We start from the raw sequence: 21639 nt of genomic DNA, 5'->3' as shown, positions 1-21639 counted from the left end.
AAAGTTTTCACAAAAAAATTCATCGTAACTGACGGTTCAGTTGCAGTTGCAAGGTAGCTGTAGTGAGGCTTGAGTCCACACACGGACAGTGCCAGTGCATTCCACTGTACTGCTGTCGAGCACTGTCGGAACTGTGACTGTGCAGGTGTGTGAGCTGAGCTGAGTAGACTCGACAATACTTTTAAATTGCTCTTATTGCCCCGATTTCAATTTAGTTTCGTGACTATAGAGGTATGAAATCTGAGCTTAGATTGTGATTGTTCTGGCCAGGTATAGCTGTATGCTGAATTTCGATAATCATTTTTCAAAGTAAAGTTTTCACAAGAAAATCAGACGGTCGTTTAAAAACATAGCCTAGCTCAATTAGTTGGATAGAATACTTTTACTGTGATACAGGTCTTGCATCAAGTCAATGCATTAAAACGGGTATTACGGTGCGCCATGGTCAAAAGGCGTATATTATAAAAATCGTCTAGACCCTATATAAAAATAAACAATTTTTATTTTCGATACACATAGGCCTCTTTCTATTTACCCCCCCCCCCCCCCCCCCCCCCCACCCTCACTCGATCCACCTAGACCGTCACACGCACAGGTCAGTCGCTTCGACTCTGATTCTATGATGATTGCCGTGATTTGTATATAGTTTACGTGAATAGAGGTATGCAAGCAGGGTTACTTTAGTATTATCCTGTCCATGTTTACTGAATTTTGAGAATCATTCTTCAAAGTAAAGTTTTCACAAGAAAATTTAGATGGTCGTTTAAAAACATAGCCATGCTGGATAGAATACTTTTACTATGATACAGTTTCTTCATCAAATCAATGCATTAAAACGGGTATTATGGTGCGCCATTCATGGTCAAACAGCGTATATTATAAAAATCGTCTAGACCCTATAGAAATATACTCAAATGTTATTTTCGATAGCACATAGGCCTCTATCTATTTACCCCCCCCCCCCCTTCCCCTCCCCCTAGAATCCCGTGGATTTTCCACGGGTCCTGCTAGTACTAATACTAATGTGTATACCTTAGGTTAAAAAAGTCCAAACTATTAATTATCAACACTATTATTCGCCTTACTTAGACCTATTCTACTTGTAACCTATTCATACTCTCGGGTGCTTCCCTGTCAAATTTCCCCATGGGAACCCATGTAGATATGCATTCTGTAAATGTGCAAGATAACATAACCTCCAAACTACACACACCTAAAAACACTACACACACCTTACCACACAAATTTACACACAAATGTACACACGTTCACCCGCACATCTTCTATGGACATTTACTGACCGCTGCCAGGTCTGCCAGATTACGAAAATGACTTTTGCTTTTGATAAAACAATACACAAAATCAGTAAGCATAAAGAAATGTTTGCATAATGCTACCGTAATGATATATATATATTTTTTTAATAGCTCAAGTTATATTGCGTCCATATCCATCCTAGAGGATGCTCAACGCACCTAAAGAGTATTTTTACCCTGGCATAAGCATTAATGCTGCATAAGGCGCTGAAAGCATTCAAGGAGTTACTTCCTACCAGATACCCGTTTACTACACATGGGTCGAGAGTGACAAATGTAAATCAATATGTTTCGTCAAAGGTCAGTTGTGCAGCGGTTGTGATTCGAACCGCGAACCATATGAACCACAGTCTGTTGAAATTTTAACTAGGCAACGTCACCTCTCGGTGGATAGTAAAAAAAAAAAAAAAAAACTCAGTGCGATTCCGTGATTCATACGAAAGAATAACATTCATTCGAGTGTTTCATCCATAGTTGCAGGATCTATTGACTATGACTACTGGTAGTGATACCAGAAAGCACCATTATTCAGTGGTCAAACAAGAGATTTTTCATTTTGTATAAATAATGTTGAAAATCTCAAGTCATATAAGTAATCACTGATTGATTTGATTAATTGAAAATGGCCATAATCGTACGGGACATATAGCACGAAATTGCTCATAATTCTCCAATTCGCGGTGGGCGTGTGTGTGCGGACGTGCATGTGTGGGTGTGTGCGGGTGTGTGCGTGCGTATCTGTGAGTATCTGTGAGTATGTATGTAATGAGTTTTTACCAATCGCGTATCAATCAGATAAAGATTATGTACGTCTAGGACCGACCTTTAACGTCACCATCCGAAAGAGGTGACTCAGTATTGAACCCCGGGTATCGAACCTGGGTTCGATCAGAGTCGGTTTGTAGCCGAAGACAGACAAGAGAGCTGACCATGCACGGACATAACCACTAGATCAACTCACATTTATCATGACGGTTTTGTTGTTCTTTTCTTATCTCAGATGCTCAGGGGATCCCACTATGCGCAAATTGTACTCTTCTGATCCGTCATTCTCCAAGTTTGTCATCGACGCTTTCACCTTCATCGAGGAAAACACACAGGTGGGATGATAAGGCCATCGTTCTTTTGTATTTCCATTTCTTTTTCACAATGATAAAAGTACAAAAGTGGTCAAAATAATGAATAAAAGGTGTAAAAGGCGAACAGCTGCAAGAATGACAATAATAGGGTTTAGGGAAAAGGCTGAGTAAAGCTGAGATAATTGTTATCAGGGAGCTGTATCATGTTCACGTCTGCCTGAAAAAAAAAATCACAGTAGAAATATCCCCTGAAAAGGATTGATCATCGTTTTCGAAATATTACCGGAGGTAGCTGGAAATTTGTTGATAAATATTCCATGCCACATGTGTAGTTTAATATTAGCCTACCCAATTTCGTTTATGTGTGCACTAAAAAGTCATTTGTCAGCATTTTCAGACATTCTGATTAAATTTCTTGTAATTTTGATGAATTCAAACCTTACACTTCTGTACTAAACAGGCGCGTACGCAGGATTTTTTCAAGTGGGGGGGGGGGGGGGGGGTTTAACATTTTTAAATCGGGCCGAAAATTTCGCATCGACTCAGCCAGCCGCTGAATAAGCGGGGGGGGGGGGGGGGGGGGGAAGAGGACACTTTTTCTTTTCTTTTTTGGTCTCGAAATTTGAAAATTTGACATTTTGCTCTGTTGGGGGGGGGGGGGGTAAGGTCGCCTTTTTTAGGTCAGCCATGGGAATAGTTTTTTTATTATTATTTTTTTTTTTATTATTCAAAAAAACAAAAAACAAAACAAAACAAAGGGGGGGGGGTTGTTTTTTTAGGGGGGTTTATACACATAAAAATACCAAAGGGGGGGGGGTTAACCCCCTAAACACCCCCCCCCCCCCCCTGCGTACGCGCCTGGTACTACATACATATTAAACCTTTCTATGTAAATTTTAGCCCATTTCTTTCAAAACGTAATCACATGACCAGTACTAGATTTATTTTGAAACATCCGTCTTGATGTTTATAATGATAGATGACGTTATACGACCCTGTCTTATGGGGTACCTTGTCATTCGTGCCATTTTGGGGGGAGGGTGGAGACCCGCAGACTTCCCCCTCTAGAACCACTACTGAATACCACTGAACGCAACTGAAGAATATGTTATCGTCATAGAGGTCGGTTATACATTTTTTTCCATGCAGGTTTTCATTCACTGTGAGGTGCTCATTTGTAATGATAATGACCCATCGTCTCGGTGTTCCCAGGGATGTAAGTCTAGATTCAGACGTGGTAGCCGTCACACCCGTGGAGCAAGCTCCACTCCTCATCTAATCTCTAATGGACCTCTTTCAACTGCCCACACTATGCATGCCGCAGAAGCACACAACTCTGGTAATTACCTTTTTAAAGAACACAACACTTAACTTTAAAGGTGTCGTGTTTGTCTAGTGAAAACGTCGTTGGACTGTGGATCACAATTGTTGTTCGCCAGTCGAGTCTCGCCACGTTGGCAAGATATTAATATACATTTGTCCCTCACCGCCCAGGTTTTAAATGGGTACCGGTATGAAGGAATTCCTTGAATGATGTGAGAGCTGAAAACGGTAGCCTAGCTAGCAGAGCCGGGGTATAAATATTGGAGCGCCTTGACCACCTTGCCTGATGGGCAATGAGCGGTTTAGAAATACCAATCATCATTATTATTATTATTATTATTACCTACAGACTAGGCCTATGCCAATTAACTGTTTCTATTTGTGATCTTGTTTTTGTGTGTAGTTTGTTTGTATTTCACTTTGTATGTATTCTATATGGTCAAATATCCAAATTTACATCAGTTATGGGGAGCAGCCTCAATGTATCACCTACTTGTCCTGCCTTTGACATTTGACCTCTTGTTTTCTTGTACAAATCTTTTTAAGTTGTATTTGTATTTTAATTATTGTCCTTCATGATGACATTGTTTTAATATTACATAAAATTAGCTTAATGGATTAGAAGTTTTAAGCTGAAATGTCCTCTTTTCTTCATTCAAGACGCTTACAACGAGCCAGCGGCTGTTTCTCAGAAAGAGTCGTGTAAACTTATAAAAAATAGAATATGTATGACAGTTAGCACAATCCTTTATATAAATCATTTCTTCTTCCTAGTTTTTGGAATGGGGGATTATTTTTGTTTATTTTTCTCAATCATGGTATTTATGATCTTTAACTGCAGATGGTTCGCCCGTCGGTATGGAATCAAGCATTTTGATTGGAGTGCTCGCGTGTATCACGTGTTTGATTGTTGCCACGGTAGCCGGTGTGCTCTACAAATTACCAGCGAGACGCATGTCCAACATTTATACCATCGAGGCATCGAGTGAAGGTCAACGAAAATTATAAATAAAGTTGAAATATCAGTTATCAAAGAGAATGTTGAGTTATGGGAATAGTGATGTGTTAATATAATAATATGTTAGTACAATAATATCGTAGAGACTTTCGAAAAATCAACTTATTAATGCAATTTCAGTATTACCCTGTCATATACCTTTTTCAACGCGCGGACATTGCAATGACGTGTTACTTAATTCGATCATGATTTCTATGAGATGTACAACAGGGTATTGAAATTCCCCGTGAGTTAATTTTGTTTAAATCCGCATTTCTCACTTTCCAACCATGTGTAAATGGGTACCTGGTAATTGCTGGAGTAATAATGAATGCAGGGCCCTCATGAAGGGCCTTGATGCCGATGAGGCTACCTGAGTATTATTGTTATTATTATCATTATCATTTTAAATTTACTATTATTATAGCTATTTGTATTATTATTATCATCAGTATTCTTATAATTATTATTAGTAGTATTATTATCATCATCATCATCATCATCATCGGCTATACTAAAAAAAACTTTGATGATGTCGATATAAAACGTATGCCTTGGACTTGTCAATCTACCTTATCATGGTTGTGATGGTACTTGAATTTGTATTAATCTAAATTAATCATCAATCATTATATAGGCCTAATGAACATGGTGAAGAGCGCAAATTATTGACATTAAAGTCTACTAAGTGTTATCATTTTGAGGATGTCATCGCGTGAAGCATTTAATTTGACATCTGATGTATCTATTGGAGACAGGCATATCCAATGTACCAATTTCATTGGCCTATTTGGGATTCCCCTTACAGGGACTGCTGATGTGAGCAGCTACCAACAAGTATTTGTTGATACCCGAACTGGCTATTGTTCGCAATTGCAAAATATATACAACAACGACAAAACATGCAAACGAAATAACTTTTTGCATGATTATTACACCATATTATTGTTTGTAATTAATTATTTTCATGTACCAGGCATAAATGTTCATTTCTATTCCGCCCTTTTCCTTCTTTTCTAAGCGCATAGGGACTTTCTTTACGTGAGTGATAAGCGCTATGTAACGTTCATTATTATATTCGATTTTATGCATTCTCGAATTTATTCTACCTTCACTATGTTGTATCTTCGTTTGCTTATCTTTGGGGTTCATGGTTGCTATACAGTTAAGACTTAGTGATACCCCTTGTAAATTTGATGTTTTTGTGTTTTTCTCAACTCAAGAATGAAAGGTGGACTGGTTCAATTAGGGCCTTTGTTGAAAATTGTCAGACGTAAACTTTAATATGTCTCATTCTCAAAAAAACATAGAACAGGACATATAAACATTTTAAATACTTAAAATTCTACGAAACTTTGTAAGGGTATGAATAATTTAGCTGTTAAATATACGTATGTTTTGGTTTTCAGGATTTATCATGCTTTCTTGCTATAGCTATTTTCATAACTTTGCAATCATTATATTGAATAGAGGATTTTGCAATATTATAGTAGAAGCTTTACGTATTTTAAACATGTTATTAGTCTTTCGCCTGATGTGTTCTGATGTAGACTGCATCCCTTTAATAAACACACACTGTTATGCCGTTTTCCTCCTGTCGTCATGGCGATTCTACCACAGTTTAATATGAATATCCGAAATTACAGAGAAATCATTGCCGAGAAGAGAGCTTTTACCCATATTCGAATCAATAATGTTACACGAAAAAGCTCAAGCTTGTCCAACAAGTCATGGCTATAGCAATTTCCCCCGACGTAATACAGATGAATTTGAACAAATACCAGCAATTTATCTTTCAATATTAAAAGGTTTTAATGCTCTTAGGCTTTGATTACAGTAGTATAACAAAGGACTTGTGTTATTTGGTTGTGGTGGGTATTTGTAGTTAAAACACATCGCATTCTTCATTTGCCAATTTTCCTTGTTTTGTTTATCTTCTTCTTCTTGGCTTAAGCCAATTGGCTTCCTCCAGTTTGGAGAACTGCAGATGGTGCAGGTGTTGGTAGTACACATATAAAAAGGATAGGCAGGTTTAAAGGTGGCATCACATATATGTAGTGGAACGTTTAACATGGAGGTCAAGTATGATGGTTTTAATTTTCTTTAGACCGTAAAAGTAAAATTTGCGTTGTACATGTATACGTCTGTAAAACATGACGAAGGAGTTTACGAAAACCTTTATGACATATTATTACACTACAAAAATAGATACTTTCCGTTGTTTTTTCTCTTTGTTTACGATTCATACCCTAAGAATTGTCTTGTATTGAATCTGAAGTCCGTCTTCAAGCAAATATAGCTGAGCTTCATTTTTTCTCTCTGATTCGTTTTTACATTTATCACTTTGATTGTCATTCTGTTTACTTTACTACCTAATGTAGTTTGTCAAATGAATCATCGCTGTTCTACCAAAGGTTAAAACATTCGCTTTGATTTCATACATCTAAATTCAGACGGGCCATCATTTATGAAAACAGATATCAAAACTGGCAAGAAAATATATTTCTGTTACTCTAAATGAAAATAGTCGATTGGATTTCCATTGACGTCGACCAATGCCTGTGATTAGTGACCATTGACCTCCTTAAAGGGGCACGTTCCCGCCAGTGTAGTTATCGGAACATGCCATCTGCGTAAGAGCCGATTTCTGTTGGTGTCAATAGGCAGTTATAGCACCGTCCGCCAGCGCGTACATATTTTGAACATGCCCCTTTAAACTATTACTTTTCACCTTAAGCATGACAAGTGCAAGGTCTCGCGGTTTGGTCAATAGGTTCCTGAACTATTGAGCACAAGGTACGGGATTCGAATCCCTGTCACAACAGTTAATGTCCTTTGCTACTATATTAATATACGTTCTGCCACTCTCCACCCATGTAAAGTAAATGGGCATACCGAAGAGGAAGAAATTCCTTCAATTCTCGAGCTCCTTATCTCGATAAAGATTTTTCAACAATTTTTTTCCATTCTTCTTTTTTCCGCTTTCGATTATTACATTATTCTTTTGAACCATCTTTACCGCATCAACAAAGGGGGCTATTGTAATGAACGAGTATGTAGTATAACTCATAATTGATGAATACAGATCATGTAGATTGTGTGTAATGACTGCGACAAAAAATTGCAAAAAAAATTGTATGAAAGAAAATCATAAAGCAATAAAATACATAATGCCTCAAATTGACTGATAACTTGCTTTATCTTTTGTTTCGTCTTTTTGATTATTTTCCCTCTATTTTGTAAGATTGATTTTTGGTTTGTAACTTTTGTGTTTGTCACTTTTTGTCCTCATAAAGTTCGCATATTGGAACAAGACTATCAAGACAAAAAATATTGTTTCTACTTATGATATGACGCTAGAATTTATAATTAATGACAGTTTGTAAAATCAGAATTTGTTGGTAAATTTGCTGTTCAACATTTTGAGTTACTTCCTGTAAAAGAAATTAATATATTACATAGGAAAAACAGAGTGTGGAGATGCAGACCGAGTCTATCCTTTATGAAAAGAGAGGAGAAATTGTGAACATGACACATGGACGAGTGAGAGACAGAAAGAGACAACCCCTCTCATCCTATTCTCCAGGGAGCAGTCAGCCAATACAATAAATAGTACAAGATATGATAGAAAATGGAGTAAAGTGTGCAAGTGGTCAGAATATAGATTTTATACAAACTAACAGTTAAATAATAACCCTTCTTCTCCAAGGATGATTATTTCGTTTTAAAATATGTTTATATAATTATAGCGTTAAAAAATCATTACAGAAAGACAAAATTATGTCATACCAAAAATAATTAAATTGAAAGCGATAATATTATATAAAAGCATTGTAAAACATACATGACAATACATTTTACTCGTACACTATACTGTTGTTATAAATTGAAATACCAAAGACTAGCTGAACTAGTCTGAAACACTATCAATTAAGTACTGGCATATTAATATTAATCCATTTTAAGTAAAACTTTGCTGGATTATATTCATACAAATATAAGTATAGATGGCAAATTAAACAGTAATGCTATTATAATACGGAGATTACAGTTCCAACAATAGCAACAGCAATATTAAAATTATTTGTTTATATGGTATATGTATAGTACGGTGTACAATGAATGAATTAAATCGAATAAATTGTAATGTATCTTATGTTTAAATTATCACCATCTTATGAAATAGAATTGAAGTCATAATCTGTATTAACGAAACATAACATTACAAAGTCAAAGGTATTTTTCCGCTTTCAAGGTTTCTGTGACCTGCATTCTTCATTTGATGTTCACCACTGATTTTCAAAATAAACAAGATATTACATACTTATGTTACTTATCAAAGGTCTTTTCTTTGCTTATAACCCCACAGGGATTGGGTTTTTTCCTCATAATAAGATGTAATTTTTCGCACTGCCACCTCACAAATCTTAAACTTGCTCGCTCCCAAATAAATTGTCAGACCATCACACCCAGCTGCAAAGTATGATGCTTAAGCAATTTCTTGTATGGTGTATAAAGTGAAACAAACATTGAAATCGTCCCTGATAATGTAACCACAATGTAGGGATGTATACCAATGTAAACAAAAATGTATATTTCTGCTTTGAGATTTTCCTTTGTAGGTGCCCCTTTTTCCGAAAATTGCCCTTTTTTCTTGGTGCCCCCTCACTTTGGAAGTCGCTCGGCCGCCCCTGCCCTTCGACCATAATAGCTTGGGCTTGATAGGGTATATCTATATACACCGGTTATGGGAACATATATATATATATATATATATATATATATATACACCGGTTATGGGGACATTTATATCATTATACCGGTTTATGGGGACAAAATGTCCGTGCTTCACGGTCTGGTACAGACAGACTAATTTTGTTTTTATTTGAATGTGTTTCTTATTTCAAACGATGTATAATGATATATAGTTTCGCCTCGAATGGCTTTACATATCGGATATCCTACATGCCTATATAGCACTAGGTAATAAGAGAGAGGGAGAGAGAGAGAGAGAGAGTGATTATATATAAAATAATAGAGAAAGAGAAGGAAATGAGAAGCAAGGAGAAGAGGAAAGAAATTGTTACCTAGTGGGCCAGAGTTTGCAAAAGTAAAATAATTCACTGTTGCCCAGAGGCATGCGAGCCCTCATCATAATTTTAGGGTATCCAGGCCAAGATAGAAATATCAAATATAACATGATGATGATGACATTAAATAAAGGCCCTAGGCCCTAGGCTTACTGCTCTTTGAACGAACAATTAACAACGACAACAACAATAACACCAACTAAAGCTGGCCTTTTTTTATTATTAGTGGAGACCACTGATCTCTACGGAAAAAAATTTCCGTAGAGATCAGTGGTGGAGACGGTTTATTTCATCAAGAGCACCAAATGTTCCGGACGGATTTGGCGCCGCACCGTACTCTCGTCGGTACCAAATCCGCCTGCGTATCCTATCCGTCGTGACACGGTTCGTTGGTAGGTGACGCATTTTTTTTGGTGACAACAATATTCCTGGAATATGTTCGACGAATTTATCCCATATCGACGTCCAATATAGTTGTTTTGATTTACCGGTAAGAATCGCTCACATTTTCCTCTTATTTTGTTTCCATATCTCTTTGTAGTGATGTAGAATGAAGTAATGGTCTAACTACGTTGTTTACGTTTTACTGTAATAATTTTGATAGTATGGTCCCATGTATCGCAAATTGCGTACCGTTCCGTACTATCACTTACTCGATCTGAACTTGTCTGATAAAGCCGGCGCCAGGGACTCGTTTCTCGAAACGTATGACGAGACAGTCGTAGCTGTGTCCACCTAATACGGAGATGTTTCTGATGTTCCTATGCCGTTTTACGAAGAGTTTACTCGCTAGACATCTAATGAATTCTCATTATTATCTGAGGGGTCCACAATTTACAAGCTTTGCTTTTCAGTGGACCTCTCCATTTTCTCAAAATATAAATGCAATTAAATTTTAAAATTCATTTTTTTGTCTTCCTAAAATGTATAAATTATTATTAAGATTTGTTTATTACCAATGTAACTATGTTGTGTATACATTTTTACATTGTATTCGTTATTATGTATTGTATTTTGTTGGAAATGAAAAAATAAAAATGAAATGAAATGAAAAATGAATTTGATACTAGAGTAAAGTACCCGGTAATCGGTCAGCTCCGGTTTTCGGCCAATTGGTTGGATACATGGTAAAATCACTTTAAAATACATCGCATAATAGCATAACACATATCCCACACATACCATACCATGCCAGCGTCACTGAGGAACCACATTTGCAATGAAAAATATATCCTAAAATATCACATTTTAGCGATGTAATCGGCGGTCCCGCTACCCAAATCTGAAAAATCGAGTTTCTTACGCGTGTATGTAAGAAATATGGGTACCATAAAATGAGCTTTATTTCAAGTATTTTTCAGATATAGAGCCCGATTTTGTGCTGGTCGCAAGCTCAAAAGTATCTCATCGCATGTATTAAATCAATGCAGCCGCACACCGCGACGCACACACGATATGTCCGTCTAATTCAGATTCCAACTTCCGATCACCGCTGTGCCTGTATTCGGTCAGGCGAGCACCCGGGAGCTCCGGCGTGGGATACCTGCTCCGCCCGCTTGTGCTATACATCAGCGCGGAAACGCACGGCGCGCGCGAGCGCTTCCTATTGACTTTGTACATGCGGCCGTAAACTGAAACGCTCGGCCGATAACCGGCTCCAAAACAGTGAAAATTGAAATGAATATTGTCATGGCAATTCGTGATTTTTTTTTGGGATTCTTTTTTTGTTTAAACAATAATAATATTTGCTTCATGATTTGAACAAGAAATGATAATAAATAGGAAGTAAAGAGTCCAATAAATAGGATTTTGTCTTAAGTGGCCGAAAACCGGGTACTTTACTCTAGATCTAGTATCAGGCCTTATCGTCGAGAATGTATTGTCACTGTTAATGTTATTAATGTTAGCATGATTGACATGTCAAAATCTGGCTTGGTTTGACAAAATGTTACGTATTGACATTGCCATTGAATTTAAGTTGCGCTGAAGTTAAGTAGGCCCTCTCTCACTTAAATTTGAAGCCACTCGAGCAGATCGATCATTCAATGGGAACTCATAGGCTCACTGCATGTACAGCGCTCAATGCGCAAAGTTCTTCATGCTCCCTGGCCTAGCACATAGAACTTTGCGAATTGAGCGCGGTACAGTGAGGTGACGCGCTCACACATAACTGACGCACCCAAATGGCACTGCACACACATAAAATAGAAAAGTTAACAAACATTTCAGAATAAATTTCCAATTTGTACCTTAGATATGACGAAAACAAGAATTTTTCAAATTTAAAGAAAAGTTACGTAAGATTTAAACTTAGGTGAAATACTTAACCTTTTAAGGATTCTGAAAACATTGTAATATATAGAGGGTATGACTGAAATATCATGATTTTGGTATCGGATCAAAGTGAAAATCGCAAGCTTTCTCCTCGCACCAATATCTTATAACATTGAGCAAATGGAAGCCAGCGATAGTCAATAAGAAGGGACCTTAATCCTTGTAGACGCCAATTTAGGAAAATGAGGCTGCAATTCTCTAATGTTGTACCCTTTTATTCTTTTGTCCACAGGAGCCTGACCAAGCGGTTGACACAAGGTATTGGGACTTCAAAAAAAGCTAGACAGAGATATTCTTGTCCAGGTCTAGTAACAGTTTCTACCTGCAGAAGTTTACCCAAGCCACTCAAATTTTCGACCATGCTCACTGTTACATTCTAAAAAGTACATGAGAAAGGTTAATGAGGTAGCTGCTTACTTAGGATGTGGAGGAGGTTTCAGTTTTCAATGGCACTCTACAATAATTAGATCATCTGAAAAGAGATAAAATGTCGGATTATTCTTTTCGTAATACTGGCAGTGGGCGCCAGTCCAGCCTCAGCGTACAGGGCGAGTCCATGGGCAGGGACACTTCAAATGGAAGCGTGAAGAAAAACTACAGATATCGGGTGATATCCAATGACTCCTCAGTGGACGAGACACTCTTCGGATCACATAGAGATAGGAATAGGAAAGCACAGGTTGAATGGAGCGATCATCCACCACAAAGAACGCCCTCTAGTGGGGCAACAAGGAAATCTCCAGCAATCAAACCAATGCTGACTGTCTCCCCGTCGATGCCTAAGACGAGGAATAAGTATCGGATTCAGCAGCACACACCGACTTACGTCGACCACTCCCTCTTTGGGGGACCTCTCGAGGAGCCCTCTTTTGAGGCACCATGGACGGACAAGAAGGCCGATAAACGTAGAAAAACACCTCTTTTGTGGGGGTCCCCTGTTCAGGGTAGTCTTGAATTTGAATCAAGGTCAAACTCAAGCATGGGTGAACGCCCTGGGTCGGCCAGTGGAAGTCGGCCTGGGTCGGCCACTGGAGGTCGAAGGTCATCCATGGGAAGCAGGCCTCAGTCTGCCTCGGGGAGGCGCTCAGCAACACCTAGTAAACCAGCTCCTTGGAAGTAATAGGTTTGAGCTACTTGAACTTTGATTAATTGGTAGATATATGAAACCCCTGAAATTAGTTTGTGGGAACTTTTGATCAGCCCATTAGAAAAACAAAATGCCATGTGCAAAGTTTGATATATATATAGTAACTGTTTAGTTACAATCCATATTAAATTCTTAAGCTGTGCTAGGTTGCATTTTCATGTTTGTACATACATAGTCTATCAAAACACGTGACTGTTTATTAATTGCTGTTTGATGTTAAAATGATAGGCCTACATATATATACATGTATATATATATATATATATATATTATATATATATATATATATACATGTCTGTTTGGTGTCCACTAATTACACATACAGGTGTATACACTGTAGATGATTTTAGAGTGCTTATTTGATTGCTCTCAGGTCCAGAATCTACACTTTTGTGAAATAAGTTGTGTCAAGAGATTATTCATGAATGCTCTAAAAGCATAGAATTTTAAAAAGCGAAGATTAATCTTCTTTTTTAAATGAAATCGATATTTGTATCAAACAGCAGAGGGGGGATTCAGGGAAACAAAAAAAAAGAAGAAGATTTTCTAATTTTTTTAATCTGTTTGGAGCATTTCTGGCTCCGAACAGATGATATATTCCGGTACATGTACAGTGTATATTAGGATTGTGTTTATTGTATTTATGTTTTTGTGTTTCCCGTCCAGTTTCTCATCAGTGCAAGTACAAATTATATCTATTTCTTTTCATAAGCATACATGTATATTGTTTGTAAACAATACTTTTGGATATATAACATTATTCAAAGTAAACTTTCATCTTTCATGTTGGCACCTGACAGGCAAATGGTAATTAATACATTGCTTTTAGGCTATTGCTTAAAGGGAATCTAGCTTTTAGGTTTGCCCAGATATAGTTCTACTAACGCATACAACTTTGTCTCGGGGCACAGTATCGTTTTGAGATGTCCTTGGGCTGTAGTTTTCATTGTGCCCCTCAAAACAGTCATTATTTGTATACATGTCCTGGGACCTTTCAAAGAAGCTGAATGAATGTGGATGAAATAATATTGTAATTGTATATAATGTTGTCATCATATCTACTTCGTTATGTACAGCTTTAATACATACCTTTTTAATATGACCAAGTAAAAAATACTTGGTGCAAAAGGTGTGATCGAGCCCGCTCTCCAATGTGATTTGTTATGAAGTTTTGGTTGACACTTAGAGACGTTTCTTCTGTATTCTCTGATCATTTTGATTTGTAATTTGCATCATAATATAGTATAGTCCAGAAATGTTACCGGTAGTTATACCTCTATTTATTGCTATGACAAGCTGTTACAGGAGTAAAAGTTCTCTAAGATGCACGTAATACGCTCATAATTGATTAAAGTTTCCATAAATTGTTATTGTCATTGGGCATACACAATATATGTAATTTGGTGGTGAGGTCAGCTGGTAAAAGAATTTTTTTGATGTAATTGATTGCCTATTAACTCTTGGGTATGAGTGTCCCATGTACATGTATACATATATATGAAAAACAGTTTTTATTTGTAAATTATAGACTACTTAGACACTAAACAGGTTTGTATATGAATTATGTGCCAAGAATGTACTACATGTATGTACAGTTGGTATATTTTGTGTAAAAAACATGTTTATAAATAATGTGAAATAAATTTTTGTTTAAAGATAAAAGACAAACATAAATGGAAATATCAAGTGTGAAAGTAATTTCTTTTGTTGTGCATTTAGTTATCATTATACAACACCTAAAACATGAATATATAATGCAATGTAAGTTGTTTTACACCATGAAATCTAAACATAGATAGCACATGCTGTTAAAGACGGGTTAATTGAGAAAGAGTATCACACATACCAAGCTACTGACAGTAGGAAGCACATTCCAAAAGATGTTGTGAAATGGAATATATGGTATTGTTATGTTCCAAATGTATTGATGATACAATCAGAAAAATACATATTTATTTGCCTTCATTTGTCCACGGGTTAAAATCTAGTAGGAATTTCTGAGCATTGTTTTACAACTAATATGTCTCAAGATTTAGTGTAGATAAATTCTACAAGATTTGATTTACAATATACATTATGTACCAAGTCCAGCTTGATAATAAATGCAGTTTCAGAATTTTCTGTCTGAATTGTTGATGTGATTAAAAAAATAATAATCAAGTGTTACAGTATATCATTAATAATGCTTGCTTTAAAGACAATTTTACATATTTGAAAAGAAGACAACATACCTGTAGTCAAATATAATTTTTAGGCTATATTCACATGTAGACTTTATTGCAACATAGTCTCGTAATAGCTTTTTTGTTTCATCTATTGTAGACATACCTGTACATGAAAATAATAATGTTCAATATACAGTATAAACATATAATCAACAAATTAATAATAACGTAAATTTAATTTGCAAAAAATATATTTGGTTGCATTATGCTGGAAGATATGAAAATATATTGCATAAATTATTGATATACAAACATGCATAGATTTAGCAAAGTGACAATGTGACCAATTGGAACTGCAAGTAAGTGCATTGTTATTGAACAATCTTTTAATTTTTTAAATAATATGATTAGAGTCTTCTTGGCTTTTACTTAGAGGGTTAAACTTTGTGTCCGTCATGTGCAAACCATGGTGCAAGAGGCTAGAGGTATATGAGATAATCTTTCAATGAAATATTTCTCGCAAAGGGGAACATTGGAGAGACCTAGAGAATATTTAGTATATACTATGAGAACATATTTTGCCATATGTTAAAGGTAAAGACTAGTATTGGAAACGCCCCAATTTCAAAAAATGAAATGGAAGCTCTCATTACCAATCATGTGAAAGAATATGTTTTGACTAATACATGATGATAAAAAATTTGCCGGGAAACCGCCTACTAATTCATATATTTGGTAAATTTGTTTCTCTCATGGTCTGTGAGAGATATAGGGTAGTCCCATATACATCTTTCTGTGTATAATACTTGTAACTTTACGAAGAATGGGCCATATTTCTTATCATTTTGATGATTCCAGAACCTTGCAGATGCTAGATGCTAGATGATCAACCTTTTCTGATCGATTCCACAACGTTTCTTTCACAATGCAATCGCATGACCATAACTGGTCTTTACCTTTAAGAGCTGATTAGCATTGTATTTGGTATTAGAGTCTAGTCTAAATGACTGAACTGCATTCCTGCTGACAATATGTGCTACACAATACACACTGAAGTATAGACCCTGCTAGACTTGATATGTACAACCTTGTTTTGACACCAGGGCCCCATTGCATAAAACTTACCGTTGATGTAACTTAGTCACCATGGCAACATCACTCAACAGCCAATCAAATCAAGGTTTCCTAGAAAATTACAATTAATGGCAAAGTTACCATCAATGTAAGTTTTATGCAATGGGCCCTGCTCTACTAAATCTAAAGAATTAACTAATTTGTGTTACTTTATACAAAAAAGTAAAAGTTTCGATACTAACATAGGTTCTACCTCTAGTTTTTTGTTGTTGTAAATTCCTTTAGAGTGGTGAAGGCTCGCAAATGCTTGAAACTACATATTAAAGTACAATGTACTTTCAATTCTCTCCTAACCACAAGTTCACATCATGATTGCATTTAAATGTATAATTAATATTATCCTGAGAATGTTCTTAGTGCATGCCAAATGGAAATATATGAACAGGTAATGCAGTGTTGATATAAGTCTAAGGAATGAAAGAAAATTCCATCAATTACCTCAATAAAAATTAGGGTAGAACAAAATACCACACAGGTTTATTTTGTTTATATTTTTGAGAAGTTGCATACACATGTACTTGATATACTAGACTCCCCCATCAAAAATATGTTTTCACTTAAGTTACATGAATGGCCTTGACCAATAACTTGCACTGTGTATTTTAAAAAAATGTGATGGAATCAAAATTTGAACAACAAGAAACCCAATTTCTTCCTCTTAGTCAGAAGACTTTGGGAAATGGGGAAAAGCATGAAAAAGACTACGATAACATAACAAATATTGCACATCATGATTGTTTAGGTCGCATAGTAAGTATGAAATTGACACACTGATAGAAACTTGAAAAGTATCACAAGAATAACTTTTAAAAATAAAACTCAATGGAATGAAAGTGACATAATAATAATACATGTATTATATGCAATTCGTTCCTGTTTTCACGAAGTGACGGTAGTGAGGAAAATCTGCACGCAAAGTGTATGCGATTTCCATTCACTACCGTCACTTCGTGAAAACAAGGACGAATTGATTGATTGATTGATTGATTGATTGATTTCTGTTTGATTTTCTTTTTCTTTTGCATTTTTACAAATATATAACAAACAAACATTGTAAATTTACACATGACAAAAGAATATATGTAGAATAAAGTAAGGCTGGGTGTAACTAATCGAGAACATCAAACAGGAGGGTTGACAAAATAAGCAAAGCTTGATAGTATGACTACCCTCAAAGGATACATAATAATACAAATATGGAGGAACAAAATATTGGTAAAAGGGGGAAAAGACAGAAAAAAGAAGAAAAAAGAAAAGAGAAGAAAGAGGGGATGCACATCAATATTCACAGACTGATGTGGTAGTTGGATTTCAAATTGATATATAAAGATTTTAAATAAGAAAAGAAATGCAAATTTGAATACTGAGTGGCCAACTTGGGATACAATAGAATGAGAAGACTCGCGAGGTTCGGACAGTAAGAATGTGAAAGTAAGATCAGCCAGCTGGTTTTAAACCTGGGCCTGCGAGTCGGAGCCTTGAAATGTTTGTATAGAAGACAGTGTGTATTCAGTATCCCAAGTAGGCCACTCTTTATTCATACGTGTATTCATACCAGGTCATGGAAGGTTATAATCAACGTTTCAATGAATGGAAGCAAAAAAAAGTAAACAGTACAGAATTGTCGACACTCAGGTCATGTATACACCATTCTACGATAGCACCTGCAATTAAACAGGTTGTAAACACTACATATTGATGCTATAACTGTACAAGAACAGTTTATACATAGACACTAGACACCAGAAACTATATGTAAGCACTATCCTGAATAACAAATGCATCACCAGATTATGTACCAATAGGGCAATTCCAATTGGTAATTTTTGAAATGTAACCAAATTTAATGCATACGTCTAGTTTGTCAAGTGCCATCAGCTATTACAAATATTTGCACTGTACATGATGAGAATTCCATATGGTGGTAGGCTAGAGCACAGCGCATTACACAAGACATGTCTCTCGTAAAAGTGAAGTCAACGCTTGGTGAATGACAACACCGGTTATTGGGTAAACATCAGAATGGTGTCAAATTCCCAACGAAAACCTGACTACTAGGCATCTTTATTATGGAAATAATTGTACATGTAATTTGGCATATTTTCAAGAAAGACATATCTGTGGAAGCAAATCAAAAATGGAAGTATACGATATATGAAAAGCAGCTGTGGTTGATATATATATACATATATAGCTGGACTATTAAAACATTAAGTACGACAAGTGTATTTACATAATACACTGACATATTTACACATAGACATAGCACATAATACATTACTTAATATAAATTACATTTCACTATGAACTCTTAACAGGTCCAGAACACAGATCATTTTTGAAAAAATTATATCGGCATAAAATTTGAAGTTACAATGCATTAAAAATAAAAAGAATCTATGTTCCTCTGAGAACATTCAACAGTCTGCAATTTGGGCACTGTTGACAATTGGCTCATTAACAAAGGACACTAAATTGATTGCATCTTCATTTCAATGTCAAAAACACATTGTGAGAAACGTATTGGTTCTGCATTTACTATTGCCTCTACTCTAGATGAAAGTACCGTATATTAAATATTCTTGATAAGATTGTTTTCTAATCTTTTACGAAAAAGGTATTTAAATGATTTTTTTTCTTCTTCATATACGTTTTAAGAGGAAAAAGGAAATGAAAATACCAACTGACTTTCTAAAAAGAAGATGTGCAGGCACATGTATATGTACAATTCTAAATAAGCCTTTACATCAGAAGAACAAGAATAAAACTAGCCACAGGTTAAAAAAAACATGTCAAAAGATGTCAAAGATTAAATAAATGGACAGATGTATATATATATCTTTATAATACAGCACTGATTGTGATTTTACTGTGATTTTACGTTTAAATCATGAGGATCTTTATTGCACATTGAAGGATAAGAGTAGTTCCTTCCAAGGTGGATTTTAAACAAGAATAACCAATAAATATTGACAACTTTGTGCAGCTTTCATTTCCCTGTAGAAAACTTCAACCAAAAAAAGTAAACAATCCCTACTTGTAACTCTATATTTCAGTTCATAACATTATTAAATTTCAAGAAGCTCAATTTCTTCGTTAAATTGGGCAGCTTAAGCTCATAGGCTTCAGCAACTTGTTCTCAAATGATCTGGGTGAAAAGTTTGATGTTACAACTTGTTCTAAATATATTCAAGACAGATATTTTCCATCCTCAAGCTGTTCATCTACACGAGAGGCATTAATGGGCTCCTCCAGGACTTATTTCATCAAAGTTTTTATGGTTAGGGTTAGGACTAGGATTACAGTTGGATTTCAGGTTTAAGATTAGGTTTCATGTTCTGTCTCAAGTTGAAGTTATGAAATTTGGTGTCTTTCCCGTGGCCTGACTTGGGGCCAATCAGGTATAATACTACTCTGGACAACGGAACCGCAGTAATCATGTGCATGCAACATACGCGAAACTGAAGCGTGAGGAGAAATTCGGTCTGTTTCGCAAACACTAGCGCGCACTGACCATGTAGAGATTAAGTCGTTGACTACCGTTAATGAAGTCTATTCGTTTACGTGCAGTTGTCCAAAAGAAGTCGTAGATGACGTTAACCAGTATTTGCCAAGCTACACTCCTTTAGTTTGCCACAAAGTTTGCCCTCCAGAGGGCGACCTTTCCATCCTTGCTGCCTGCCCCGGTGATGACGTAGCGTAACTCTGCCTGGCACATGGACCTGATAGCATCTTCATGAGCCTCGAGCTCCTTCTCGTACTCACAGGTGTTGGCATCGAAGAGGTGAATCTTGCCTTGTTTGCTACCAGCCCATATCTAAACCGATATAAACAATAAGTAATCAAAATAAGAATTATAAAATTGCTGACCGCACATTGAGCTAGACTACGGAGAGTCCTGGCTGCCGGGATTGGCTTTTCTTTTTGGAATAATGAGCTGATCTCCAAAGAGGATGGAAGGGAAAAGAGGAGGATGACATCATAGCTACACTAGGGGGGGGGGGGAGGGGGGGACAGCTTTGGGTATTAGTATCAGTGATACAGGGCAACATCAATGTAGACCTCTGAAATGGCTTCTTTACATTTTATCTAAGACCTAGCCTGATATATGTTATGAGATAAAAATGTATTGAATATGTTACAGAACAAACCACTAAAGACTGCTATTGCATTCCATATGATTTATGAAGAAAATCTTTTCATAATAACAAAGCATTTGGAGGCAGGGGCTCTAAGTGGAGAATGTATAATATACTGACCCTGGTTCCTACGGCAACAAGCTTGCTGATACCCCGGCATGATATGGTAAGAAGCTTCTCTTGTTTGAATGTGTTCACATTCCAGCAGGCTACCTCTCCTCTCCTACCACAACCTGTCCAGATCTGTCAAAGAACAAAGATTAGCTGTAAGTAACGTTCTATATAACGTTATTAAAATCTAAATGAAACTTAAAATGATCATCATTATTCAACACCGTCATCCCCACAATCATGATAAGATGAAGCACCATTCTCATTATCCTCCCTCTCCTCCTCCTCCCCATCCTCATTATATAAAAATCCCCATCCTCCTCATCACCACCATCATCATCACCATCATCATTTTCATCTTCCCTATCATAATAAACATCCTCCTCCTCCTCATCATCATCATCTTCATCACTACCATCAGCATTATTCCCCTCAATTTTATCATCACCACCATCATCTTCCTCATCATCATCATCTTCCTCATCGTCATCATTTTCATCACCACCACCATCCAAAATCTTTATCCTCACGATTTGCATCATCTCCTGCCTCCATCTCAGCCTTGGGTCCATAGTCGCACTCATGATATTGATATTTAAATAACTTACCCTGTTCCCTAGAAGAAGGAACGACTCAATGAGGGATGGACCCCCATCTTTGTCAAGATGCTGGAGGCTGCTCAGCTCACTACCATCCAGGCCTATGACTTTGATATCAGTCTTGGTACCTGCAAAATACAATACCAGGTGGAGTTTAGCTATCATAGAGTCAGGGACATTGACGATCGAGGGAATGAAAAACATT

At 36.4% G+C, this 21639-nt stretch overlaps 3 protein-coding genes across 4 annotated transcripts in view; 2 read left to right on the top strand and 1 right to left on the bottom strand.

The window, feature by feature from the left end:
* The first annotated feature begins 2334 nt into the window (after positions 1-2334).
* On the top strand, positions 2335-5142 carry LOC115920068 (ZP domain-containing protein-like). The gene is made up of 3 exons (XM_030975035.1): positions 2335-2416; positions 3545-3734; positions 4560-5142. The coding sequence occupies exons 1-3, from the start codon at positions 2336-2338 to the stop codon at positions 4724-4726; spliced, it is 438 nt and encodes a 145-aa protein (XP_030830895.1). The 5' UTR covers position 2335; the 3' UTR covers positions 4727-5142.
* A 5048-nt stretch (positions 5143-10190) lies between these two features.
* Positions 10191-13528, top strand: LOC115919958 (RBPJ-interacting and tubulin-associated protein 1-like). The gene is made up of 2 exons (XM_030974713.1): positions 10191-10295; positions 12372-13528. Exon 2 carries the CDS (start codon positions 12627-12629, stop codon positions 13257-13259), a length of 633 nt encoding a protein of 210 aa, XP_030830573.1. The 5' UTR covers positions 10191-10295; positions 12372-12626; the 3' UTR covers positions 13260-13528.
* A 4362-nt stretch (positions 13529-17890) lies between these two features.
* Positions 17891-21639, bottom strand: part of LOC580377 (DENN domain-containing protein 3) — a 35714-nt gene continuing 31965 nt past the window's right edge. For both annotated transcript variants that reach the window (XM_030973911.1, XM_030973912.1), the window contains exons 20-22: positions 21444-21562; positions 20845-20967; positions 17891-20402 (exon numbers count right to left, since the gene is read on the bottom strand). In XM_030973911.1, coding sequence (XP_030829771.1) covers positions 20211-20402; positions 20845-20967; positions 21444-21562 — 434 coding nt within the window. In that variant the 3' untranslated portion in view covers positions 17891-20210. The remainder of the gene's footprint in view (positions 20403-20844; positions 20968-21443; positions 21563-21639) is intronic.

This window comes from Strongylocentrotus purpuratus, unplaced genomic scaffold (genome assembly GCF_000002235.5).
Source record: "Strongylocentrotus purpuratus isolate Spur 01 unplaced genomic scaffold, Spur_5.0 spur5_scaffold_7, whole genome shotgun sequence".
Classification (NCBI taxonomy): Eukaryota; Metazoa; Echinodermata; class Echinoidea; order Camarodonta; family Strongylocentrotidae; genus Strongylocentrotus; species Strongylocentrotus purpuratus.
The sequence above is the reverse complement of the archived record's forward strand: the minus strand, read 5'-3'. Positions and strand labels throughout refer to the sequence as shown.

Coding starts and splice junctions, on each gene's coding strand:
- LOC115920068 (XM_030975035.1), top strand. CDS start 2,336: ATGCGCAAATTGTACTCTTCTGATCCGTCATTCTCCAAGTTTGTCATC. Junction 2,417..3,544: donor TCATCGAGGAAAACACACAG/GTGGGATGATAA, acceptor TTTTCCATGCAG/GTTTTCATTCACTGTGAGGT. Junction 3,735..4,559: donor CGCAGAAGCACACAACTCTG/GTAATTACCTTT, acceptor CTTTAACTGCAG/ATGGTTCGCCCGTCGGTATG.
- LOC115919958 (XM_030974713.1), top strand. CDS start 12,627: ATGTCGGATTATTCTTTTCGTAATACTGGCAGTGGGCGCCAGTCCAGC.